Source organism: Euprymna scolopes, chromosome 20 (assembly GCF_053919585.1).
Source record: "Euprymna scolopes isolate OS-2025 chromosome 20, ASM5391958v1, whole genome shotgun sequence".
Classification (NCBI taxonomy): domain Eukaryota; kingdom Metazoa; phylum Mollusca; class Cephalopoda; order Sepiida; family Sepiolidae; genus Euprymna; species Euprymna scolopes.
In genome coordinates, this window is record NC_136501.1 from 78,414,431 (window position 1) to 78,440,919 (window position 26,489).

Genomic DNA, 26,489 nt, shown 5'->3' on the forward strand with positions numbered 1-26,489 from the left:
CTACAGATACATCTCTAGAAAACAAGCCTGTTAAAACTGATATACTGAGAAGGGATAAGGGAAAAAGTAGCAACCCTAGTCAAAGCCAATGTTTCTAATAATATTATATTAAGAGATTATGAAATACCAAGATTTTATGTATGACATGAAAAGAAACTGGAATCTTAGAAAGATCTTCATAATTATAGTAATTATAGAAGCAACTGGACTCATGAAAAAAAATTTTTTAAACTGGTGAATAAATATACTTGGTGAACCAAATGGAAGAGAAATATAAACAATAGTATTTAAAGGGATGGTTAGAATCTTAAAAAGATCTCTTGGTTGGAGTGCAGCTGGTGAAAATCTGGCATCTGGAAGGAAGCTTTATTCCCAGCAAAAAGAAAATAAAAAAAATCTCAAAGTTTTAGTCTATTAGATTATTTTATGCCAAAGACATTTTATTTGTTTTTTATATATGGGGAATTATTGAAATAATGCTTTCAAGATTCATTGATTTTCACACCTGACTTCAGTCAAAAGAGACAACTCATTTCAGAGATACAAATCTCATCTCAAACCTTTTGCAAACATGCCTCTCATTTTGGGAGTTAAACCTAAGGAAAAGTTCAGAATCTGAGTCTCCAAGAGAGTCCGAAGCTGTATTATATAACAATGTTCTAGTAACTCCTGTGATGGCACTGAAACCATTTGTATTGGCACTTGCGTTTCCAATGAATCATTCCAATGATGTGAAGAAAAAGCGATCTGTTGCTAAGATGTCTACATATATTTTAAGTGATGTTTTCTGTTGGTAAGGGTCTTGTGCTTGTTGTCATTAAATTATTTGCCTTTTCTTCAACTCCATTTGTTTGAAAGTTCATATTTGTTTTTGATTTCTAATCTTTTTTTTTTTTTTTTATTTTAGTTTACTGAAACTAAAATAAAAATACAAAAAAATTAGAAATCAAGTATTGATCATCTTTCATGTTCATTGTGCTTATTATATTAGTCTTTGCTTTTATCAACATGATAGATTGGCTTTCCTGCACCATTTCTTTTGTCCTTTTTTAATTAGAGCGAAATTTAAAAATAAAAAAATTGAAATATTTCAAGTAAAACCAATGCTTTTATCTGTTTAAGTGCCATATCGCAATAATGAACATATCCAAAAATTTTAAAAATCAATGAAGTAGAAAGTTAATTATTAATGAAAATAAATTCTGAAGACAATTAACAAAAACTGAGTTTTGCTAAAAAAACAAACAAAAAACTAAACAGAGTTTGAATCATAACAAAAGAGGTAATTATTGTCTGAAAACTTCAAAAATCTTAGGCCAATTTAGCAACACTCAACTTTCACTAATTGTCTTCAAAAACTGTTTTCCTTAATAATCTTCTACCTATCATCTAATTTTCTTTTGATCAGTTGGGAATCAAGTGGGTTGGAAGATGACTTTATTTTTTTAGGTTTGGTTACTTTTAGTGCAAGTTTCAGGCTGAGTTATTATAGTAGCATGCTGTTTTCACTTATTTGTGTTTGTGGAGTTTTCTTGGGATTGGGATGCTTTATTTGGTGAAAAATCATTTTTTGTCGCGAAGAAGTTTTTCTCTGAGAATTTGGATTAGTCTGGCTTATATAATGCCAAACATTTCTAACTTGAAGCAGAGAGTACACTCATAATTTAACCACTCTAAATGAATCCCAGAACTCTTTCACCTTATAATTGTGACCCCTTAAACCAGACCAGAACAGTTTATTCATATCCAGTGGAGTTAGTCTTGCTGGAATCAGTTTGTTTTTTCATCGGTTGTTAACTTATTCTATTGTTTACTAATTCAATTGTTACTAATGCAACTGTTTACTAATTCGGTTGTGATGTAATGGAATAACCTAACATCCCTTCATAGATGAAATGAACTATGGATATATTTACCCTTTCACGTGACTGAGGCAGAAGGTAAAAAAACAGGAAGAGAATAAGAAAATATGTTGAGTAACTCTTATGTCACATATATTCTCTTGCAAATAAACCCCTTTGTTTTTCACCCATAACTCTGTGTTTCTTGCTGTATTCTTATTTAAAGTAAGGAGATAACAAATGGTGACAGGATTCAAATTCACAAAAAGGAAACTTTAAGCCAAAAAGATATTGGACAACGAATGGAAAAAAAACTGCACAGAAAAATTCAACTACTGAAAAAAAAAAAAAAAAAAAAGCGAAGACACACACAAAAAGTAAGTTATTTTTTTTTTTAATTCAGTCTGTTAAGGTCCTACTGAAAAAATAAAAGAAAAGAAATTGACACTTCACGAAGCATTGTAAAGAACAATTTTTCTCGGAACGGAAGAAAGTTGTCCATTTCAAATTTCTTTTGTTTCATAAGAAAGCAGAAAAGAATGCACATATGCTGTTAGTTCGGTGTCAATTTTGTGTGTAACCCCCTCTAAAAATCTTGTCTACAAAGGAATGTTTTTTCTTGTGGTTTAAAAAAAAAAATAACTATTCAATGAATTTATTTAATGCTTTGTGCAGGTACTGTTAACCCTTTGTTTTATTACTGTGTTTAAAAAAAAAAAAAAATTTCTTCAACATGGAACAATTAGCCGAGTTTACAAAAACTATACAATTAGCAGTGGCGGCCCAACAAAGCTAGATGGAATTTTTACAAAATGAACAGTTAAAACAAAATGAAGTATTAAAAACAATATTAATGAAACAAGAAGAAAAAAAGGATTGTCGGTTCACTCCGGAAGGAATTGCAAATTCCCTGACAGAATTTTTATATGAACCAACTAATGGCTTAACGTTTCCAGCATATTATCGTAGATACAAAAATATTTTTTCCAAACGATGTTAGGCCTAGTTGGATGAAGAAAAAATTATTTTACTGTTGCAAAAACTGGGTTTCCATGAAAATACCAAGTATACCAATTTTATACTCCCAAGGAAACCCGAAGATATATCTTTTAAAGAGACTATAGAAATTTTATCAAACATTTTCGGGGAGTGGGATAGCTTATTTTATACTCATTATAGGTGTTTAAATATTTTGAAACAAGATGAAGACTTTATCGCCTATGCTGGGAGAGTAAATGCCCAATGTGAGTTATTTAAGTTGAAAGACCTAAAAGAGGACATGTTTAAATGCTCGATATTTGTGCAAGGGTTAACATTCTCGAAGGATAAAGAGATTCGTTCTAGGATATTATCCATTATGAACCAAGACATAAAAATAACCTTACAGAAAGTTACTGAGGAATGCCAGAAACTGTTAAATTTAAACCAGGATAATACTAGTAGCGAAGAGAAAAATGTTGACAAAATACAAAGGGTAAAGCAATGTATGTAAAAAAATACTGTAGGACATGTGGAGGAAAGAATCACTTCACAAAAGAGTGCTACTTCAAAAGCAAAATATGCTATAAGTGCAAGCGTAAAGGACACAAGTCAACAGTATGCAAAAAGGAGAAATACTGTAAGCCTGACATAAAGACCATTGATTCTAAAAAAGGGTCCATGTATGGTAAAAAAAGGAAATACATTGAAGTTAGAATTAATGGCTGGAAGTGACATATCCTTAATTGATGAAACAATATGGAAGAAAATTGGTTCTCCAGAGCTGCAAAATACAAAGAAAATTGCCAGGGTGAATTTTATACTAATGTGACCCTAAATGAAAATACGTTAAAAACTAAAATGTATGTGATACCCGGAAAAAATTCTAATCTATTCAGTATAGATTTGATGATACTTTTCAATTTATGGGAGAAACCAATAAGCTCATTTTGCAAAAGAGTAAATTTGACAGGATCTGAAAGTCCCAAACTGACAGGAAGATTTGTTGGGGATTTAAAGAAGGATTTTAAAAATGTATTTTCTGAAGGTCTGGGTTGCTGCACTAAAACGGAAGTGAAATTTGAACTGAAAGATGAAGCAAAACCAGTGTTTAAATCCAAAAGGAACGTTCCATATTCAGCATTAGAAACAATTGAGAAAGAATTAAATAGACTCAAAGAAATCAGAGTAATAAAAAAAGTGGACTACTCTGAATAGGCATCACCCACAGTTTATGTAAAAAAGAAAAATAAAAAAATGAGGGTATGTGGGGATTTTTCGACGGGACTGAATGATTGGATCATAACTATCCACTCCCTACCCCTGAGGAAATATTTTCTAAGTTAAATGGAGGAAAAATTTTCACAAAAATTGACTGATCAATAGCATATTTGCAGGTCAAAGTCCACAAAGATTGTTCTAAATACTTGACAATGAATACTCATAAAGGATTATTTCCCCTAAAACGATTGCCGTTTGGGTTGAAAGTAGCACCAAATTTATTCCAACAAATTATGGATGCCATGCTAGCAGGCTTGGATTTTGCAATGGCTTATTTAGACGACATTTTGATAAGAAGCAAAAATGTTAAAGAACAGAAAAACCATATTCGGAAGGTATTCAAGAAAAAGTGACTCTCGAAAAATGTAATTGATTGGAAAGGTAGAAGACCTAACCCAAATAGGACAGAAACAATTAGAGACATGCCTAGACCAGACATTGTAGTGAAGTTACAGTCATTCTTGGGTATAGCAAACTATTATAATTCTTATATCCCAAATATGCACGAAATAAGAGCACCATTAAATGAAGTATTGAAGAAGAAGAAAAATGGCTCTGGACAAAAGAATGTGAGGAAGCATTCTAAAAAAAAATTAAAAGATGTTTGTTATCGGATCTAGCGTTAGCACATTACGATCTGAAAAAGGATTTAATTGTAGCAGTAGATGCGAGCGAATACAGTTTAGGAGCGATGCTTCTACACAGAATGGAAGATGGATCTACTAAACCAATTTCTCACGCCTCGAGGGTTTTATTACTCACTGAAAGAAAGTACAGTCAGATGGAAAAAGGGGGTCTGGCGATTGTGTATGCCATGAAAAAGTTTTACAGATTCATTCATGGAAGATCTTTTGTCTTGGAAACGGACCATAAACCATTACTATCGATTTTTGGTTTGAAAAAAAGGGATTCCTACTCATACGGAAAATAGATTACAATTTCAAAATGAAACACATAGCATATAGTAAAGTTGAACATGCAGATGGTTTGTCGAGATTGATCCTCGGTAAAACTGAATTTGAAGAAACTGTTATAGCAGCACTAAAAGAAGAAAATGAACTAACAGATATATTAATAAATACTGTTAGGGAACTTCCTGTTGCACTTGGGGAAATAAAGAAAGCAGCAAAAACCGATAAATATATTAATAAGATTAAAAAAAAAAAAAAAACAAGTGGGACAAGACGAAAAGAATAGAAAAGGATTAAAAGTGTTTCCATTTTCTATGTGTGATGAAACTCTGATGTACGCAGACAGAGTGGCAATACTACAAGTATTACAAAAGGAAATCCTAAAAGAATTCTATTCATATAGTGGCCTGGAATGGATCAGGACATTGAGAAAATGGTGCAATTATGTAAAGGTTGCCAACTAGCCATGAGATCTTCCCCCATACGGACGCAACCTTGGCCTAAAACAAATGTACCCTGGACACGCATCCATATCGATTACGCAGGACCTCTGAAGGGATATTATTACCTATTAATCATAGATAGTATGTCAAAATGGCCAGAAATTTTTAAATATAAACATCTACAGAGGCAAACACAATAAAAGCGCTGAACAAGGTATTTAGTCGGTTCAGAATTCCAAAAACAATTGTTAGTGATAATGGCACTATGTTCACAGGTCAAGAATTCAAGCACTACTGTGATGCACTGGCCATTAAACACATTACAACAGCAACTTTTAACCCTCAATCAAATGGACAAGCGGAAAGATTTATCGATACTTTTAAACAGGCTTTAAAAAAGAATAATAACATCAACACAGAAGAAAAAAGCATTAAAAAATTCTTACCAATATATAGGATAACACCAAATACAAATGCTAAATTATCCCAAGTTGAAATTATGTTTGCTAGGAAGGTACGTTCGGTGTTCGACCGGTTAATCCCAAGAGAAAAAGTAAAAAAAAAGTATCAAGGATAATGTAAGGTACAAGACTTACAATGACGTGGATAAAGTTTTCTTCAAAAATTATCAGGCAGAGAAGAGTTTTTGGGAAGAAGGCATAATCTCAAGAAGAATTGGGAGAATGGTTTACATTATAAAAGGGCAGACTTTTTTCCACAAAAAACATATTAACCAACTGAGACCCCGATACATAGAAACAGTCAAAAACTAAGAGTTACCAATGGAAGTGCTATATGACACTTTCCATACACAACCTCCAAACAAGGAAGTACCGGTAACTCAGAAATCAAGTCACTCTCCAAAAGTAAAAAATCGGCAAACACAAATGGTGAGGAGAAGTGAAAGGAAAACGATCAAATTTTTTGGACAAAGTCTAAAAAGGAAAAAATGGTAGAAACAAAATTCTATGGAAGAATTTAGCTTGGGAGGAAGGTGATGTAATGGAATAACCTAACATCCCTTCATAAATGAAATGAACGATGGATATATTGACTCTCTCAAGTGACTTAGGCAAAAGGAAAAAAGACAAGAAGAGAATAAGAAAATATTTTCTTTCTCAAGGCGTTTGTTAATGTCCACCTTCAATTTATCTCTTAGATAGATACTGCATTTTGTGTTGAGGGTTGATAAAAGGTTCTGCATCTTCCTTTTATAGAAATTTGGTGGCCCAAGGAAAATTTCCAATCCTATCAAATCTCTTCCTGTCTTTTTTCCGAGTAACTCTTATGTCACATGTATTCCCTTGTAAATAAACCCCTTTGTCTTTCACCCATAACCCCGTGTTTCTTGCTGTATTCTTATTTAAAGTAACAGGTTGTTTACTAATTCAATTGTTTACTAATGCAATTGTTTACTAATTCGGTGGTTTACTAATTCAGCGAAGAAGATTTTTTTATTGCTTATGAGTCACCACTTATTAAGGCTACAAACCACTAAAGGATAAGGGATGAGATTTTCAGTTGCATGAAGAATACTATGAGAGAATAATGGAATCACTAAAATGTGATTATGAAAACAATTTATGACAAAAAATTATTAACGTTGGATTTGAAGATGATTGTTATAGATATGATTCACCTTCGATTGCCTGGGACCAAATGTAACCCTTACCAACCCAGTGCACTCTCCTGAATAAAGTTGCTATCACGTTCACTCTATCATTCCGCTCTGATTTCTTAACTAAATACCAACAACTATCATTTCATAGTGGCAGTAGTGTTCCCTTTGCAAAAAGAATATATAACATAAACTGAAGCAGGAAGTGTGGAAACTGCAATACAAGCCACAAGCCTCAACAATGCCCAACATGCAATGATGAGTGTTTTGCATGTCAAAGCAAAGGACATTGGACAAGGTGCTACAGAAAGACTAAATCAAGGGAACACAGAAAGAAAAGCAAACACTGGAGCAAGTCTTGCAATCATCAGCACCAATCCCCAAGAAGCCTGGAACGCAGGAGACAAAAGGAAAACATTGACAGCATCAATACTGTTCCACTCTCTAATTATGAATGCTAAATGCATGGATACCTGAATATCTAACTATCTCACCTAAAATACAGAACACACCACAGGAAAATCAATTCTGGAGAATACGACAACACATTCCCACTGAGAATTTTCACAAAACGTCCTCTCCATTCTGCTCACATGTGAAACTCACCTCATACAGAGACCATCAAATTCAATGTTTTGGCAACATTAGCTTTCCATGTCAGTAAAGGGACTAAGAATACACAAATACAACAGATGTTGTAGAAATACCAGAATCTGCAGTCGTAGGGCTTCCGACATGCAAAAAGCTGAAGCTAATAACGATGTTGACACCTTTAAAAAGTGTTTAGATACACCTATCTCTTCTACCAGCCAACTTATGTCACAATACCCCAAGCGATTCAATTCTCTATCTATATAAGAGCCAGGTACGTCCAAGGACGGAGTACTGTTGCCACATCTGAGCAGAAGCTGCTAGAAAGGACTTATCCTGCCTTAATAGAGTTCAAAATAGACTTCGTATCCTTGTGGAGGATGTTCTTTTCTCTTCCCTACAACCTCTTTCTCACAGAAGAGATGTTGCGAGTTTGTCTTATTGTTATTTTCATGGCAAGTGCTCAGCTGAGCTCCATTCTATGGTCCATCCTCACCAAACTAAGTTGCTGGAATCCATATTAAATAGAGAAATAGTCAACCACCTCAGCAGAAATAACGTTCTTAGTAACACGCAATATGGTTTCCATTCTGCAAGATCTACCACAGATGTGCTAACAGTTATATCTCATAGAATTAGCGAATCTCTTGACAAGGCTTCCTTTCTAGGGCAATTGCTCTTGACATATCAAAGGCCTTCGACAAAGTATGGCATAAAGGTTTACTTCACAAGATTTCCAGCTACAGTATAACTGGAAATGTTTTCTCAATCATTAAATCATTTCTCTCTGATAGGCTCATAAGACTAGTGGTCAATGGACAAAAATTGGAAGCCTGCAGTATTAATGCTGGAGTCCCTCAGGAATCCATCCTGGGCCCAACTGTCTTCCTGATCTACATCAATGATCTCCCTAAACACATACTTAAATCATACAAAAACATAACAGCCAGCGATGGTTCTCCCCTGAATGTGCTGCTACCATCGCGCACAGAAATCACTTTTTCCATAGCTAACAACCTAATAGATGTACTGAGACTAAAGCTGCTTTCAGGACTGCCAGCAACCACTGTAAAAGAGTAATAAAACATGCAAGAGAGCTATATGCTCAGTCTGTTAAATCCAAAGTAGCTGAGCAGTTAAATCCAAAGTAGCTGAGCAGCGGCTCGGTTCTCACCAGTTCTGGCAAATAGCAAACAGGATCTTGAACAGAAGTGTGTGTTCTATCCCAACTATCATCAATGAACCTGAGGTCATCTCGTCAGCATCAGACAAGGCCAGACTATTTGCCAAGAACTTTGCAGCTAATTCTACCCTATGCGACAATGGCTATCAACTCCCTGTATTTCCTCCTATAACAGACAACAATCTATGCAACATACAAATATCTGTGCGTGAGGTCGCCAAGCTAATCAAGAACCTTGATTCCAGTAAAGCAACTGGCCCTGATGGCATTCCAGTTATAGTGCTGAAAAAGCTCCAACCAGAACTTGGCCCCATACTTACAAAACTGTTTAAGGGTTGCCTTAAGAAGTGCTTTCCAACACCCTGGAAAACCTCATTAATTTAAGAATTCAGATGAAAAGTCATCTCCCTCTCAGTACAGACCAATAAGTCTCTTGTGTGTCATGAGTAAGTTGTTGGGATCCATATTAAATAAAGAAGTAGTCAACCACCTCAACAGAAACGACCTTCTTAGTGACACGCAATATGGTTTCCGCTCTGCAAGATCTACAGCAGGTGTGCTAACGGTTATATCAGATAGGATTAGTGAATCTCTTGACAAAGGTTTCCTTTCCAGGGCAATTGCTCTTGACATATCAAAGGCCTTCGATATAGTATGGCATAAGGGCCTACTTCACAAGATTTCCAGCTACGGTATTACTGGAAATGTTTTCTCAATCATTAAATCATTTCTCTCTGATAGGTTCATAAGAGTAGTGGTTGATGGGCAGAAATCAGAGGCCCACAGTATTAATGCTGGTGTCCCCCAGGGGTCCATCCTGGGCCTAACTCTCTTCCTGATCTACATCAATGATCTCCCAAAACATATACTTAAATCATTTGTTGACATCTATGCTGATGACACGACCATCTATGGCAACACATCAAAGGCTGTAAATGACAAAGTTCTCTCTAATTCTCTCTCCTCTGATCTTGAGCGTGTGGTACAATGGAGGAAGAGGTGGCTGGTTACCTTTAATGCATCCAAAACCAAGCTTCTATCTTTACATCATCAATGCTCTGATCCCCATCTGGCATCAATTGAAATGGATTGCTCTCGTCTTGGGGATGCTCCATGTTTTGACAAGCTTCTGGGTTTGACCTTTACTCCTGATCTGAAATGGAACACGTACATCAAGTCTGTTGCCAGGGACGCTGGGAAAATGGTGGGATCCTTCTACCGCTCCAGAAGATATCTCACTACTAATGCAATTCTCTATCTGTATAAAAGCCAAGTACGTCCAAGGATGGAGTACTGCTGTCACATCTGGGCAGGAGCTGCTAAAAACAGCCTATCCTGCTTTGACAGAGTACAAAATAGACTTTATGGTTTAGTGGGGGATGTCCTTTTCTCTTCCCAGCAACCTCTCTCCTACAGAAGAGACGTTGCGAGCTTGTCCTTGTTTTATCGTTATTTCCATGGCAGGTGCTCATCTAAGCTCCAATCCCTCGTCCCCCCCGCCCTCGCCAATCTTTCACGAGAAACACCCGTCTGGCTGAAACTACTGTCAATAATTTTCCCCACTCTTTATCTGTGCCTAAATCCAAACGTAGATTCCATGAGCAAAGCTTCTTTCTTAGAACTGTAAGCCAGTGGAACTCTCTGCCGCTTACCTGTTTCTCACCTTACAACTTGGACGTCTTCAAGTCCAACATAAACAAACTCCTGACAAACCGCCCCCTTAAGTAAGACACTCTATCAAAACCCCCAATACTAATGATTACTATAATACTATCTCATTGATTACTGTACACGCAATAACACTTATCCCTGAGTGGCCTTTGGGCCTTGATAAGTGGTGACCCCATGTAAAAAAAAGAAAAAGAACACATCAAAGGCTGTAAATGACAAAGTTCTCTCTGATTCTCTCTCCTCTGATCTCGAGCACATGGTTCAGTAGGGGAAGACCTTTAATGCACGAAAACTAAACTCCTATCTTTACATTACCAACGCTCTGATCCCCATCTGGCATCAATTGAAATGAATGGCTCTCATCTTGGGGAGGCTCCATGTTTTGACAAGCTTCTGTGCTTGACCTTTACTCCTGATCTTAAATGGAACACATACATTAAATCCGTTGCCAAAGCCGCTGGAAAAATGGTGTGATCCTTCTATCGATCCAGAAGATATCTCACTCCTGATGCAATTCTCTATCTATATAACAGCCAGGTACGTCCAAGGATGAAGTACTGTTGCCACACCTAGGCAGAAGCTGCTAGAAAGAACTTATCCTGCCTTGATAGAGTTCAAAATAGACTTTGTAGTCTTGTGGGGGATGTCCTTTTCTCTTCCCTGCAACCTCTCTCCCACAGAAGGAGACGTTGCGAGTCTATCTTTGTTTTATCGTTATTTCCACGGCAGGTGCTCGTCTGAGCTCCAATCTCTGGTCCCCCCTCATCAATCTTTTACAAAATCACCCGTCTAGCTGAAACCAGTCAAAAATTTTCCCCACTCTTTATCTGTGCCTAAATCAAAACGTAGATTCCATGAACAAAGCTTCTTTCTTTGAACTGCATGCTTGTGGAACTCTGTTCCGTCTGCCTGCTTCCCACCTGACTACAACCTGGATGTCTTCAAGTCCAACGTAAACAAGTTCCTGATGAACTGCCCCCTTAAGTAGACATTTTATTAAATATCCACACTAACATACTGTACATGCAATAACCCTTATCCTTGAGTGGCTTCCGAGCCCTGGTAAATGGTGACCACCTTGTAAGAAAAAAAAAAGAAAAAAAGAAAAAAACTTTCATAAGCAACACCCGTCTTTATCGGTGCCTAAACCTAAACGTAAATTCCATGAGCAAAGTTTCTTTCTTAGAACTGTACGCCTATGGAATTGTCTTTTGTTTTTCTGCTTTCCAGCTGACTGCAATATGGTTGTCTTCAAGTCTAACGTAAACAAGTTTTTGATGAGCCATTCCATATAAGTTAACAAATTTACTGAATCTCCATTACTAACGGTTACTATATTGTCCAATTTCTACTGTACACTCTTTAACCCTTATCCTCGAGTGGCCTCTTGGCCTTGATAAGTGGTGATGCCTATGTACAAAAAAAAAAAAAAAAAAAATCATCAAAAATGATGAAAGACCTAGAAACTATAGAGTTGCCCAATGGAACTAGATGCTGTCACAATCACACCCATTTGCATGCCATACATTCCAGTGACCAAAAAGATTTATTTTGATATTCCTGAACCTGACACGATAGAGGACACAAAAAGGCAAAGGGAGTTTGATGTGGGACACAGAATAACCAAACCCAACATCACCAGAACTATACTAGACAAAAACAAATATGGCTGACTTCAAACTAAATCGAGCCAAACTATAAGAATACGCTTGCGATACAAAACTCATCTTATCCCATAGATCATAACACCATCATACACTTAAACAAGGACAAAAAAGAAAATCAAATTGCCTTGAGGCTTGCACTTACTAACATCCGTGGGCTTAGAACTAATTTAAATGATGTTGAAGCATTTCTCCTAACAAACACCCTGGATATCTTAGCACTAAGTGAGACTAATCTACACTCCTTCATCCCCTCTAACTACTTTAACATGCCTGGATATCTCCCACTCTGCCGTAAGGACTCTGACAGACATATGCATGGGCTTGGAGTCTATATTCGAAACACCCTCCCCCTGACTAGCAAAAGAAAACTAGAATCAGACGATCAAGCCTTTATGTGCTTTAGACTTAACATGCAACATAATATTAGTTACTTTATTTTCTCTACCGCTCTCCCTCGACCTAGGACTGTACCCTAATAAACAAAGTCTCAACAGCATAGATACAGCACTTTCCCTCAACACTAGCGCACAAGTTCATGTATTTGGTGACTTCAATGTCCACCACAGTAACTGGCTTGGATTCTCTAATTACACAGATGCAGCTGGTACCACAACACATAGCTTCTCTATATCTCATTCCCTATCACGTTTCCCTGACCAGCAAGATCAACACGCATCACTTTTAGATTGTGTTACGAACGCCCACAGCCCACTTGGGAATGCTGATCATGTATTGATAATAGTTAAAATCACCCTAAACTCTAGAGCCAAAATGGAAGAGCCATTGCTCAAAACAATGAGATATTATAAAAAGGCCGACTGGGAAGCCATCAGGGATCCCATTAGAGATGCCCCATGGCGAAATATATTTTCATTTCCTGCTAAACAGTGCGCAAATGAGACCACTGAATGGTTCAAAACAGCATTTGAAACACATGTCCCCATGCAAAAATTTTATAGCAAACCCCACTCTCCCCAATGGTTTACTTCCACATGTGCAGCTGCCATTGCGCAAAGGCAGCACGCGTACCACAGATTTAACAGACATAAGTCCAGTTCAAACAGACAGAAATATATAGAAGTCAGAAGTAACTGTAAGAAAGAAATAGCAACAGCTAAGAGAGAATTTACTGAAACCACCCAAAAACGCACCGAAACTCAGAAATTAGGAACCTGTGACTTCTGGAAAATCTACAACAGTGTAGTAAATAATGGACAATCAACAATTCCCTCACTATCCAACAATCATGAAGTTGTTTGCTCAGCAACCGAGAAGGCTAACATGCTTGCCAGTCGGTTTGCCGCCATCTCCACACTAAACCCTGCTAACCACCCTCTCCCAAACTTTACTTTGCGGACAGATGCTACACTTGACGATCTGAAAATCACCCCTTCTCAGGTGCATGCCATTATAAAATATCTTGACACTGCAAAAGCATGTGGACCTGATCTCATTCCAGCTGTGCTATTAAAAAAGTGCTCTGCCGAAGTAGCTCCAATCCTCTCCAAACTTTACAACAAAATGCCTTAATGAATCTTGCTTTCCTGTCTGCTGGAAAACTACTTCTGTGGTACCAGTTTTCAAGAATTCTGGCAAAAGAACTGACCCAGCAAAATACCGCCCCATTAGCCTCCTCCCACTTTTTGCCAAAATATTTGAGTCAATAATTAACCAAGCTCTAGTCCACCACCTTACAGATGCTAAACTTACCGACCAACAATATGGATTTAGGCAAGCCCGTTCCACAGAAGACATTCTAACAGTAATCTCTAAACGTATATACCAATCACTTGACAAAGCAGGGGAGGGTAGAGCGGTAGCTCTAGATATATCTAAGGCTTGCGATAGGGTATGGCATGAAGGTCTTCTCAGGAAAATCAGATCATATGGTATCACTGGAAGAATACTTAACATAATTAAATCCTTCTTAGATAAGAGAAAAATCCAGGTTGTCCTCAATGGCCGTGCATCTAAACAATATGATATAAATGCGGGAGTGCCTCAGGGGTCTATCCTTGGACCTCTATTATTCCTAATATTCATAAATGACCTCCCTGACAAAATAGTCTCTGAGATGGGTATATATGCTGATGACACCACGCTCTATAACAGACATGACAGGAAAATAAATGAACACATATCTAAAGAAATGGCAGAAACACTAGAGGATGACCTACAATCTGTAGTGGAATGGGGACAAAAATGGATGGTCACTTTCAATACTGCCAAGACTAAACTTGTTTCCTTCAATAACTACAAGAAACCTTCTCTACCACCAATAGCAATGGCCAAAGACTCTTTATCTGAAAGCACATCTTTTAAACTCCTCGGCCTAACGTTCACAGGAAACATGAGTTGGAACAATTACATTGAGAGCATTGCCAGAACCGCTGCAAAAAAGGTAGGTTCTCTCTACCATGCTAGGAAGCTACTGACCCCTGAAAGTATCCTGTACATAAGTGTATAAGGCCACCATTTGCCCATGTATGGAGTATTGTTGTCATATTTGGGCCGGTGCATCTGCTACTAGTCTCTCACTCCTAAACAAGGTTCAAAAGAGAGTCGCTAACCTAATAGGTCCTGAACTATCATCCATCGACGCAATATAGCATCCTCTGCCTGTTCTACAAGTACTTTAACGTTGTATGTTCCGACAAGCTGCAAGCACTTGTACCCCCTCTGCGTAAATACCACCGACAAACCCGACAAACAGTACAATCCCACCTCTTCACAGTAGAGATCCCTAAATGTAAGAGAGCCTCCTACTCCAGTAGTTTCTTCCCCAGAACCACTAGACTACCAGGTTCCTGCTTCCCCCTGTACTGACATGCAGAAGTTCAAGTGTAATGTGAACCGACATCTTGCTGCCCAACTCCCCACCTAGTACCGCTGTAGCCTGTGTCCCTAATAGTAGCCCCCTACATCAAAGTGGCAATGTGCCTTGTTTGGGGTGAAAATGTAATTAAAAAAAAAATAAAAAAATCAAAGACAACAAACATACACATACAACTAAACAGGAGGGATGTTGTAGTATTGCACATACTATTCGCCTGGGACTGCCTGTAAACCTTACCAGCCTAGCATACTCTCCTCTTTATATAGTGAGATACGTTAGGATCAATATAACATAAAATATCTTACCGCAGGGTGTCCAGCCTTCACGTGGGTATGTTTGCAGCACATGATGAAAGAATGGAATAATTATGAACAAATAAGAAAATCACTGGCTGTTACATAACAATATACGTTTATTATGTTACATAACGATATACATTTACACACACATAACGACAATTCAAACATAATACATGGAAGGTTAGAAGTCCAAGTATGATGACAGGAACGAACCGGAATGATGCTCATTTCTCCATTTTGAAAGTCACTCTGTTTCCCCTCCATTCTCTCTACTTCCGGTCGTCGAAGTCACAAAAAGTTAAAGCTTCTACAAAAGGGAGTCAACTTTTCCCAAAGAAGTAAAGAATTACTCCCCTTGCATTATACTTTTGTATGGTCCTAACATCTCCCCTTTAAATTTTGTCACTGGTACAACTTCAGTTGAGGATCCACCTGCAAATGTTATGTTGGACAACGGGTGCAATCTGACTTCCGGATGTTAGGTTCCTGCACTCCAACTTCAGTGCTCTCAGAAGCTTCTGGTGTTTGCTGTGGCAAGTTGAAGGTGTCCAACAAGATGTCTAGTGGAATAGAGTGATCTGGTATTCTGTCTGGGAGATGTGATTGTCATAGTTGGTTGGAGTGTCGAACCCAAATTGAATTTTGGACATTTACCTCATACGTTACATTTCCGGTTCGTCGTACAATGTAGCCTTGGGTCCATGACTCTTTGTTGTTGCGGCAGTCTTTTGTTAGGATTTGTTGACCTGGTAAGAATGTTCTTTGGAGTGAACCATGGTGGCAGTTGTATTGCCGTTCCATTTTTGTGTTCCTCTTGATAGAATGATGTGGTTTTGGATATAGAACATCAATATGTAAGTGGATTTTCCAATTCATCAAGCATTCAGCTGGTGAGCTACCATTTGATGTGTTTGGGTTTGGTGTTACCCTAAAGCTTTGTCAAGAAGGTTTCAAGTATTTCTGGTGTTGTCCCTTCTCCCCGGAGTTTAAAAAGGGCTCTTTCAAAGATGTCCACAAGACGTTCAACTTGACTGTTCGACTGTGGATAAAATGGTGGTGTGCGAATGTGGTTGATTCCATTTTATTGGCAGAAAGTAGAAAACTTGACTGAGCTAAAAGTGATGCCGTTGTCAAAGACCAAAGTCTCAGGAATGCCAAATCTGCTGAAAATCTTCTGAAGTTTGGAAATTGTTTCCTCAGAAGTAAAGTCGTTCAGTTGGAATATTTCGGGCCATTGCTGTAGACACCTACAAGAACGAGAAAAGATTGTCCATTTGTGGGCCCTGCAAAATCTATGTAGAGGCAGGGCCAGGGGGAATCTGAAATAGGCCATGAAGAAAGTGTAGATTTTCAAGGAGATTAAGCTGCTAGCTGACATTTAGCGCAAATGCGTGCAAGATCATCCAGCTGCTTATCAATTTTTTGGCCAATAACCGTAACCACGTGATAACACCTTGGTGTCCGAAATGCAATTATTTTAGGATTCTGTTTTGTAATAATGAGAGAATGATGACCCATTCGGCAAGGAGAGATTTACCAACAACCTCTGATGAGGAAGATTTCCGTTGAAAGAATGGTAGTAACTGTTCTTTGGGGATACTACTAGCCTCTTGGTATGGTGGTAGTGGATGACTTCTTGTAGTAGAGTGTCAGAAGCTGTAGCTTCTTTAATCAGAAGTAGTCTGTAGTTCCCTTATCGTAGCTGTGAGCGTTGAAGAGATTTCTGGCTCCAGGGATATTGCTGCAACAACAGAGTCTTCAGGAAGACTCTAGTGTGTACTAGTAAGTCTTGACAGGGCATCCGAATGTCCAATCAAATTAGCTGAAAGGTATTTTATTGAGAAATTGTAGTCCAATAATGTGGTAGCCCAGCATTGAAGTCGATTGGCAGTATACACTGAGATACCCCCTTCTTGGATCCAAAGATGCTCACCAAATGTTTATGGTCTGTAACCAAAGTAAAGTGACATCCGTAGATCATTTTATGGAATTTCTTTACAGCATATATTATCGTCAAAGCTTCTTTCTCAATTTGACTGTAATTCCTTTCTGCAGGTGTCAAAGACCTAGATGCAGGAGTGATAGCTTTCTGCCATCAGGAAAAATGTGAGAGATCACGGCTCCAACACCATAGTCAGAAGCGTCAGAAACCACGATAATGTCCAAAGATGGATTAAAATGGGTCAAGAGAAGATCTGAAGAGAGTAAAACTTTGATTTTGGCAATAGCAGCTTTGTATTCTAGTGATCAGTTCCATGCAATCCCTTTTTTCAGAAGGTTATTGAGAGGAGTTCGGATGCGGTGTAAGTCTGGTAAAAATGAGCTGAAAGGAAAGAACGTAGAGTTTTGACATTGTTGGAGCTGCCATGTTTTTGATGGCTTTTCAGTGTCCTGAACTGACTTAAGAGAAAAGACAGATTCCAATGGGACCGTGAAGAGATCAAGTTATTTGATCCAGTCCAAACCGATCAGGTTAAGATTAGTGTCTGTTACATAACAGGTTCCGGCGAATACTCTGTCTTGGAAGGAAACAGAGCAATTTAGTTCCCCAGTAAGCTGGATATCATTCCCAGATGTACTCTTGGCAACATGATTGGTTTTTTAATAGGTCTGGTTTTCCGATTGTCGTCCACGTTTTGTGCGAGATGAGAGTGATGTCTGATGCTGTATCAAATTGGAAACGAACTGGACACTTATTTAATCCGACACTTATATATTTTCTGCAAGATTTGTAATCGATCTTAAATGCAGCAGACACTGCATTTGATTTCCTCTGCTGGTTTTTCTTTTTGTAATTTTGATGAGTAGGGGATTTGGCCTTCGGGGATGACAAAAATTTTCTTTGTGGTCATGTTTATGACACACTTTGCACTTGTGTTTTCTGAAAAGACAAAAACATGCGTAGTGCCATTCACTGCAAAACCAACATGCAGACGGTAGTTTTTTTTTTTTTTGAAACTTTGGGTCTATCATTTGAGCTGATGTGTGATGTTTGTGAAGGTAGTGTGGGTTTTTGCTGGACTAACATTGTGTCGGTTCTTAAGTTTAACAACCTGTTGCACTCAGTTGTCAGATCCTGGACGGTTAAATTTTTATCTGTTTCGAGCTTTACAGTAGTCGGGAACGTATTTCTGAATCACTTGGTGACTGTAAACCTGCTATAAAAATTAGGCATTTAAATTGGTCCTCAGTCAGTGTCTGGAGGTGAAATCTCTTGCACCGGTGATTCACACATCTGGCATAAGTGACAAAATCCTCCGACTGCTTTTTTGCAAGTTTAAAATCGAATATCGAATAGGGACTGTAGTTCTCCAAAAATGTCCATTAAGATACTGATAGTCTCCATAAAGGTCAAATCAGAAGGTTGTTTGGGTAAAATAAAATTTACGAATCTTTCGGTTTCCTTTGTATCCAACTTCTGTATCAGCAGGCGTTTTTTCCAGTCATCGTCCTTGCTAGGAAATTCATGGTAAAATGTGTCCTTCCATCGTGAAAACCATGCGTTGAATGTGTAGCCATTGTTGGCGTCATAGGAAAATTCTGTAATGTTTGAAAGCTCGACACTACATGAATTCCCGGTGTCTTGCAACTTAAATTTTTGAGTTAATGTCGTTATTAGATTCAGTTGTGCTTTTTCAAATTGTTCCTGTTGCTTGGCCAGAATTTGTTTGAGAACTTTTGTAGAGATGGAGATTTTCTTTCTTTTTTTAAAAGTGTTTTTGTTTATTTTATTTCCAAATCTTTGTCGCCAGAGATTCAATGTAAAGTATAAATACCATTTGGTACAGACCCGACTATGAAAGATCAGATAATAAACGTGGCTTTATAAGACCAAAAAATCCAACCTTGATCGCCCTTCGGGGCCCGTGGCACAGTGGAGAGAGACATCAAATCTCTATGGTTTCAGGTGAGAATTGTCTGAAGATGGCGGTTTCAATCCTACCCAAAGCCGGCCAGAGGCTTACTTGGCCAAATCATAGTGAGACACGACAACAACTATGGAAGTAATTGCTGAAAATGCAGTTAGGAAATTCGGAGTTCCTATCCCATCATGGTTATCACCTGACAAAGGCCAGAGGAATAGTTAGCCAAAACATCGTGAAATAACAACTAAGAAAGATGGGATAATCGTCTGCAATAAATAAATTAAGAATTATTTCAATTTATGTTTTCAAAAACAAAAACATTTTATAAATTAAAAATCAAATAAAACATACTTCCATGTATACAATGAAAAATAGGTTTCTTTTTTTTTTTCAACTGTTCAGAGTTTTATTATTTTTCAGGTTTTAAACAAAATTTTCTTACTTGAGCAAATCTAAATCTTCAATATTTTCATCGTAAATGGTTTTGGCTTGAACATAAACTTCAAAAGCTGCTGACCAATCTTTTCGTTCAAGTTTGGAAAAAATTTCATTTTCTAACAGCATCACCTCCGTATACCTGCACAACAATAAAATGACAAAAAAAATTAAACAAAAAAAAAACGGATTCATCATTTGTTTTAGACCTCTTTCAGCATCTCTTATTTGAATCAAATTTTTTTAAAAATTAGGTTTCCAATTTTTTTTTGAGATGAAGATTAATAAATTGTATTATTTAGGTTACTATTTTCACCTTGGTTGTTATTTTCACAATGTTTTAGCCGATGTAATTTTCAACCTTCTTTAAATGCATCTTTTGGGAACCTTTGTCAAATTTAAGAACATCTAATGAATTTTGAACTGAATCCTTTATTTAATTCATATAGATAAATCCAAAATTTTGTACAGTTCTCTCTATATCTCTGTAGATTCTCAAGTTTGACTAAAAGTTCAGATTACATCAGCTAAGATGTAAATATAACAAGATGAGAATAGTCATCCAAATAATACTAACAACTTAAAGATTAGAAAGAGTTTATGTGGATCAGCCGATGTTTCGACATTAACACGTCTCAAGATTGTCAAGAAAACAGAACAAAAAGTAAGATTGTCAAGTAATCAAAATTGAAATTATCCCAAAGAAAACAGACAAAAAGTAACAGACAACTAGATGGCTCCTCTCCTTACCTCAACACAATTTCCAAGATTATGTACATTGATCTCCATGCAATGCATAAGACTTTTTAATCATCCCTCTTCCAATCACTCAGACAATATGCATACATAGTTCTACTGAAAGCAAATTCAAATCAAATTAAAATATATGCACATTCATCTTACAGACAAGCAAAATCACTTCCACACACACACACACACATTGAATATTTACACACACATATTACAGAGGACAGTTAGCAACAGTATATACACAATCATTCACATTACTGAACCAAAAAAATATTAATTTAATTTATTACTATTTTTATACTTAAGCTTGTTCACAAGAAAATTAATCCTTTTTAATTTCCAAAGTTATAAAATCATAACTTTATAAAATAGAAACTTAGTAAAACCTGTCAATTAAAAGATATATATCTATATACATATAAAGTTGTTTTTTCTCGCTCTGACATTGATATTAAAAGTAGTGTTGGGACGATTCCTAAATTTTTTCCGATTCCGATTCCAGGAAAATGTTGATTACCAAGTACAATTCTGATTCCCGTGGAATTGTTGTTCTGAAATATACTATTATATAATCAAAAGTTTTTGTGTAGTGAAAAAATTTGGTATGGTGAAAAAGTGGAAATACAATTATGGGAATTCCGAAAACGATTTGATTTTTTTCATAAAATTTCTTTCATTGAAGATAAAAGTCAAAACAAATATTTTAACCATGAATTAAACATGCACCATGAAATTAATAACAATCAAATTTAGGAGTTATTTTATATATTAAAAAATATAAAGAAAAAGTAAGTCATGATTAATTCAACAAAAATACAATAACATTAAATTTCAAGGGGAATAACATGTTTTGTTTATCTTTTGATATTCATTTTTTTTTTCTCTTTATCTGCGATAATTCTTTAAAATTTAACTTTTTTTTTTTTGCAGCTTCAATCGCTGATTTTTATTCCACTTTCTAGAATATTCTTATTTCTAAATGAAATTTAAAAATAAATCTTTGATTAAATTTTTAGCCTTTTATATTCAATCGTCTCAAATTATTCCTTTTTATTTATTTGACTTTTTTAAAAATATTTTTAACAATAATGTTTTTTTTTTTAAATCTAAATAAATTGGTTTGGTAAATGTTACCAACAACAGAACACTGATCATCATTTTAATTTGGTTTATTAAGGGTAATCAAGGTCACTGACAACGAAGCTGATATACAAACCCGCCACAAATAATTTACCGTTTGTATGGTATGAACCCCTAGACCTTGGGACTATTTTGTGCCACTTCACCGCCTTCGGTAGTGTTTTTATTACATTATATGTTTGTGTGTGAACGGCCATAGTGAAGTGTCTTATCACATCATGTAGGGATCTTTCTAATAAGAAAGTTTAAAAAAAAAAAAAAATGTGGCTCATTTTTTTTTTTTTTGTCTTATGTCTTTAATGCTTTTTTAATTGATCAAAAAATAAAGTTTTCATGGGTGGTTTGCAAAAACCTAAGCACCAAACACAATTTTATGTTTTTTGTTCTCTTTTGGGGGAGGGGGGTATTCCATTAACAGGTGCTTCTGCAGTTTAATTAACCGTTTTTCCTTAAGTAACGCACCGACATTTACCATTTCACAAAAATTCTGTTTACATTGAGCAGAGGGGACAGTGGTGGTGCTGGGGTGCACACGTCCCACTGCCACCCTCAATGCCTGGTATCACAGTTGTGATGTGAGCATAGATAAATGTTTCCCAACGCCTAACAAAAAATAAAAATAAAAAGTTTGTCAGAAACAGCATTAAGTTTATCAGATTCATTGTCAGCGACCTCGAATACCCCTAAAAAAAAAAAAAACAAATTAGAGTGGTCGATGTTCTGTTGTTGTATAAGGTAACATTTACTATTGATTTATTTCTATATTTGTTTTTATTATATAATTATCGTCCTTTAATGTTTATTCTTATTTAATGTCTTAATTTACATCTTTATTTCTATATAAAAAAGTAAATTTTTGGTAATTGTTTATTTCTATTGTTAAATAAAAGTCATTTATTAAACTTCCGCCTCCGCCTTAATGCTGTTTCTGACAAACTTTTTATTTTTTGTTAGAGGTTGGGAAACATTTACCTATGCTCACATCACGACTGTGATACCAGGCATCAGTGAATGTCGACCAAGCCCCTACAGTTCTTTAGTTGAACGGCTCTGAGTGACTAGTTATTTTGCAAAGTTAGGGTTCAAAGGATTTTTAAAAATAAAGTTAAACTTTTTCTTTTTTAATAAATTTTTCAACTTTTTTTTGTTTTTGTTGTGCAAAGAAGTATCAAAAAAAATGTTTAATTGCCTCATTCGTGAAATATTTTAATGAAATGTACATTTCTAAAAAGAAAAAAAATTAAATTCACTTACCACTTTGTTCTATTAAACCTTTTATTTTTTAAATAATTTGACTTCGCTTGTTTTATTTTTAAAAAATATAAAGGTTGACAAGACATTTTTTATTTACTGATGAGATTTTTCATTCATTTACTAATAGAAGAGTGTCAGTAAAAAAAAAAAGAAACTTGCTTAAAGATAAGCCGTGTGACGAAATAAGAAAACTCATTAAGATAAGTAAAGATTACCTTAAAGTAGTTTATAAAATTCTTGTATATCGGATTAAATATGTTATGAAAAGTTCTATGACGTTTTTATCAAATTTTTGACAGCATTAATCTCACTTCAAGCAAACAGTTCAACTTAAAAATATAAGAGAATCATAATGAAAGAATCGTAAATCTAAGGTATTTTTTAACGATGCGGTTCCAATTCCCCCCAAAATACACGATTCTTACGATTAACGATTCCGATTCATCGTCCCACCACTAATTAAAAGCCTACTTTTTTTATTCAAAAATTAATTAAAACAAACTTCTTCACATACTCAGTGCGAGAGACTACATGAAGGTTAACTAATTTTCCTTCAAAAAACAAGCATTAATTACTTATTTATTTTTCATGGTTTCTTATTAAATGATTTGTTTTATTTAAGCATTATGCTAAATTCTATAGTTTCTATGAAAACGTCCTAGCACACATAAATATTTTTATACATATCTATATAAATAAAAGTGACCTTGTTGGTGTATGTGTGCAAAAAGTCTCTACTAAACACTTCTGTAAATATTTGGTCTACGGAGTTGAAATTTGATATATATATATATATATATATATATATATATATATATATATATATATATATATATATTTGACTTATGTTGACACACCGGTTCTCATCAGATCACTGAAGTTAAGCAATGTTGAGCCTAGCTAGTACCATATGGGTGACCATTTGGAAATTCTAGGTGTGTATATGCTTTCTGCTTATCTCAGCATTGTTTCCAGTCGTCCTGAACCTTCAGTTGCCACTGGTGTTCAACAATGTCGACTCAGGAGAGGTGTGGTTGAGATTGCACAACTCTTGCCACAAAAATTTTACGTGCAGGCACTCTTTACAGTGGGTAATCCATAGTCTGTCAAGACTGAAGGAAGCCACTATATATTGGACTTGTAGCACACCTTCGATTTGTTTTTTAGCGGGCAAAAATTGGCTCTTTAATAATAAATACAAAATCTCCATAAATTAAAATATAAATATATAAGTTCATTTTATGACCGAGTAACACCAGACAGCCTGCTAGCATAAATATATATATGCAATGAATTACAATCTCACATGATGTATAATAGGAAAATCACATTTTTCCAACGAGGGAAGAAAAGGGTTTTATTCAAATTCAAGAGGTTGAAAATCATCATGTATAAATGCAATTTCATAAACTTGAAACAATTTCAATTTTCCCATGCAAAAAACAATCTCAGAAAACTGTTTTCATGATTTTTGTTAGCATTTTCTCAGAACTGACAAAGCATGCAACAAATCTCTTGCATTAGTTATTGGCTGTTAACTGTATCCTTGAATACTCATTTTTTTTCCAAAATTCATCAAAACACTTGATCCATAGTCGTAGTGCACTGTACAGGGTGGAACGATAAAATCGTCGCCCTAGAAAAGATAACATGATTCCATTTCTGTTTAATGAAAACTGGTTTTCTTTTTTTGTTACAAACCATCTACTAGTTGTCCAGTTGTGTACAAATCCTAAGAGTGATAGGAGCCTTCTACCATGTCTGAAAGTGACACAATGGTCAACAAGCAAGATCAGAGATGCACCGCTGTACAACTCATGCTCTCTACCAATCTAAGTTATGACAACAGGACCATTGCCAGCACCCTCAAAATGCAAATCTTTCCTTTTTTTAAATGTAAAGTTTCCTGACATCACTTGGAATAATTTCAGTTAAATAAAATAAAATTACTTACTTGATGAAATCAGTTCGATGTCGAAAGATCTTGGTTTTTTTACAAATTCTATATTGTGGAAAAACAACATTACCGATGTTCACTTGTAACATTTGGAATCTATAAAAAAAACAAAAAATTAATATTTAGAAATTGATATTTTCAAATGGGAAAAAATAGAAAAGAAAAATCTTTTTGGAGATGTTGAAATATTTGGTTTGTTGGTTAGTTGATTATGATTTGGATCCGTATTTATATTGCTAAATATGCAAATTGACTTCACAATGCATTCATAATTCCAAGTAAAAGTATCAGAAAGAAGCTTCATATTAGCAGACCCATGAACAACATTATTTAAGAGATTAACATGGTCCAGATATGTTTCTTGGTATACAGACTCCAGCTATGTAAAGAAAACAAAGATTTCATTGAAAGAAGATCAAGAAGATGATTCTCAAAGAATAGATTGATCAAATAAGAATTGTTAATTGAACTCATGATAAGTGGTAGAATTTTGTTCTCAAGCATGTAGCAAAGTTCTCTGGAGTAAGCACATAATAAAGATATATTTCATATTTGAAGTCTACAATACAAACAAATGCTCTTTGTTTACAAGTCAATTCATTTTTATAAAAATGGGAACTGGTTTAATAGTTTGGGCTTCTCATAATGGCTTTTCATGTTTTTAACAACTTTGCACCTTTAATGTCATTTAATGCTGAAAATCTTTTAGAAATAAGAAAATTTTGATTTAGAAAATGGATTTTACAAGTAAATTTTTATATTGTCTTCTTTACGCTGGCATTTGCATCCACATCTTTAATTGTGTGTGCACATAATCTAGTCCAATTCTGTTTAGTGGCACAAAATACAAAAAAAAAGGGATTTTGAATGAGAGCTGAGATGACCAATCTCAACATCTCATTAGTTAAGAGGGATTTACTCCTTACAAAAAAAAATGTTCAAGTTGCATTTGTATCTTATTATAAATGAAGGATAATATTTAAATAGATTTCAAGCACCCCAATATGAGCACCAACTTAAAGGACATTTTTTCAGTTACACTGGATTTAAAAACTTCCAGTTCAGTTGAATCAAAACAGAACAATAATACTTTTATAAATGTTAGATAACATATTTTTATTAAAGAAAAGAGTTTTAAAGGGTTTTATTTACAACGGTATTATTTATTATTTATGAAAATGTGTGTATAACAAAACTTTGTAACTTTGCCATTAAACTTGAAAGCAGATAGAGGCTGATATTACACAAAAATTTTTTTTAAATTAAAACTATTCTGCTTTGTTAGTTTTTCTTTTCATACTTATTGTAAAATAGGAGAAATCCTTCTACACTGAGACAATTTAAATTTTTGTCTGACTCCAATGTGTTTTTTTGGGGGGAGTTTGATTAAAATTGAATTTCAATTTTAGCAAAAATATGCTTAACCACACTTTTAATATTTTTATTACTTTTTCATTGTTCTCTCTTTTTGAATGTTGCTTTTCTTGCAAGGAAAAGTGAAGAAAAGAAGAAAAAAAAGAAACAGTCATAGAAGGGGTAGAGAAAGAAAGGAAGTAATCTTAACAAAGCAGCTGGTATCCAATCTCCATGCATTCATTATAAATCCACCTGCCTTTCTTCAAATTAATACATTAGATTCTAGAGTCAACCTCCTTGAAAAAATGTATAATGAACAGAAACAGAATTGCTTGGAAAGGCATGACTTTCCAACCTTTTAATTATGAAGAAGCCACCAGAAATGAAAACGTGACAGTTTGTGATTAAAAAT

The 26,489-nt window shown here is 35.5% G+C and overlaps 1 protein-coding gene across 2 annotated transcripts in view; it reads right to left on the reverse strand.

Moving 5' to 3' along the window:
- Nucleotides 1–26,489, reverse strand: part of LOC145241474 (fanconi-associated nuclease 1-like) — a 281,174-nt gene that overhangs the window by 97,573 nt on the left and 157,112 nt on the right. For both annotated transcript variants that reach the window (XM_080104461.1, XM_080104462.1), the window contains 2 exons: nt 24,719–24,817; nt 19,628–19,762 (listed from right to left, as the gene is read on the reverse strand). In XM_080104461.1, the coding sequence (XP_079960587.1) occupies nt 19,628–19,762; nt 24,719–24,817 (234 nt within the window). The remainder of the gene's footprint in view (nt 1–19,627; nt 19,763–24,718; nt 24,818–26,489) is intronic.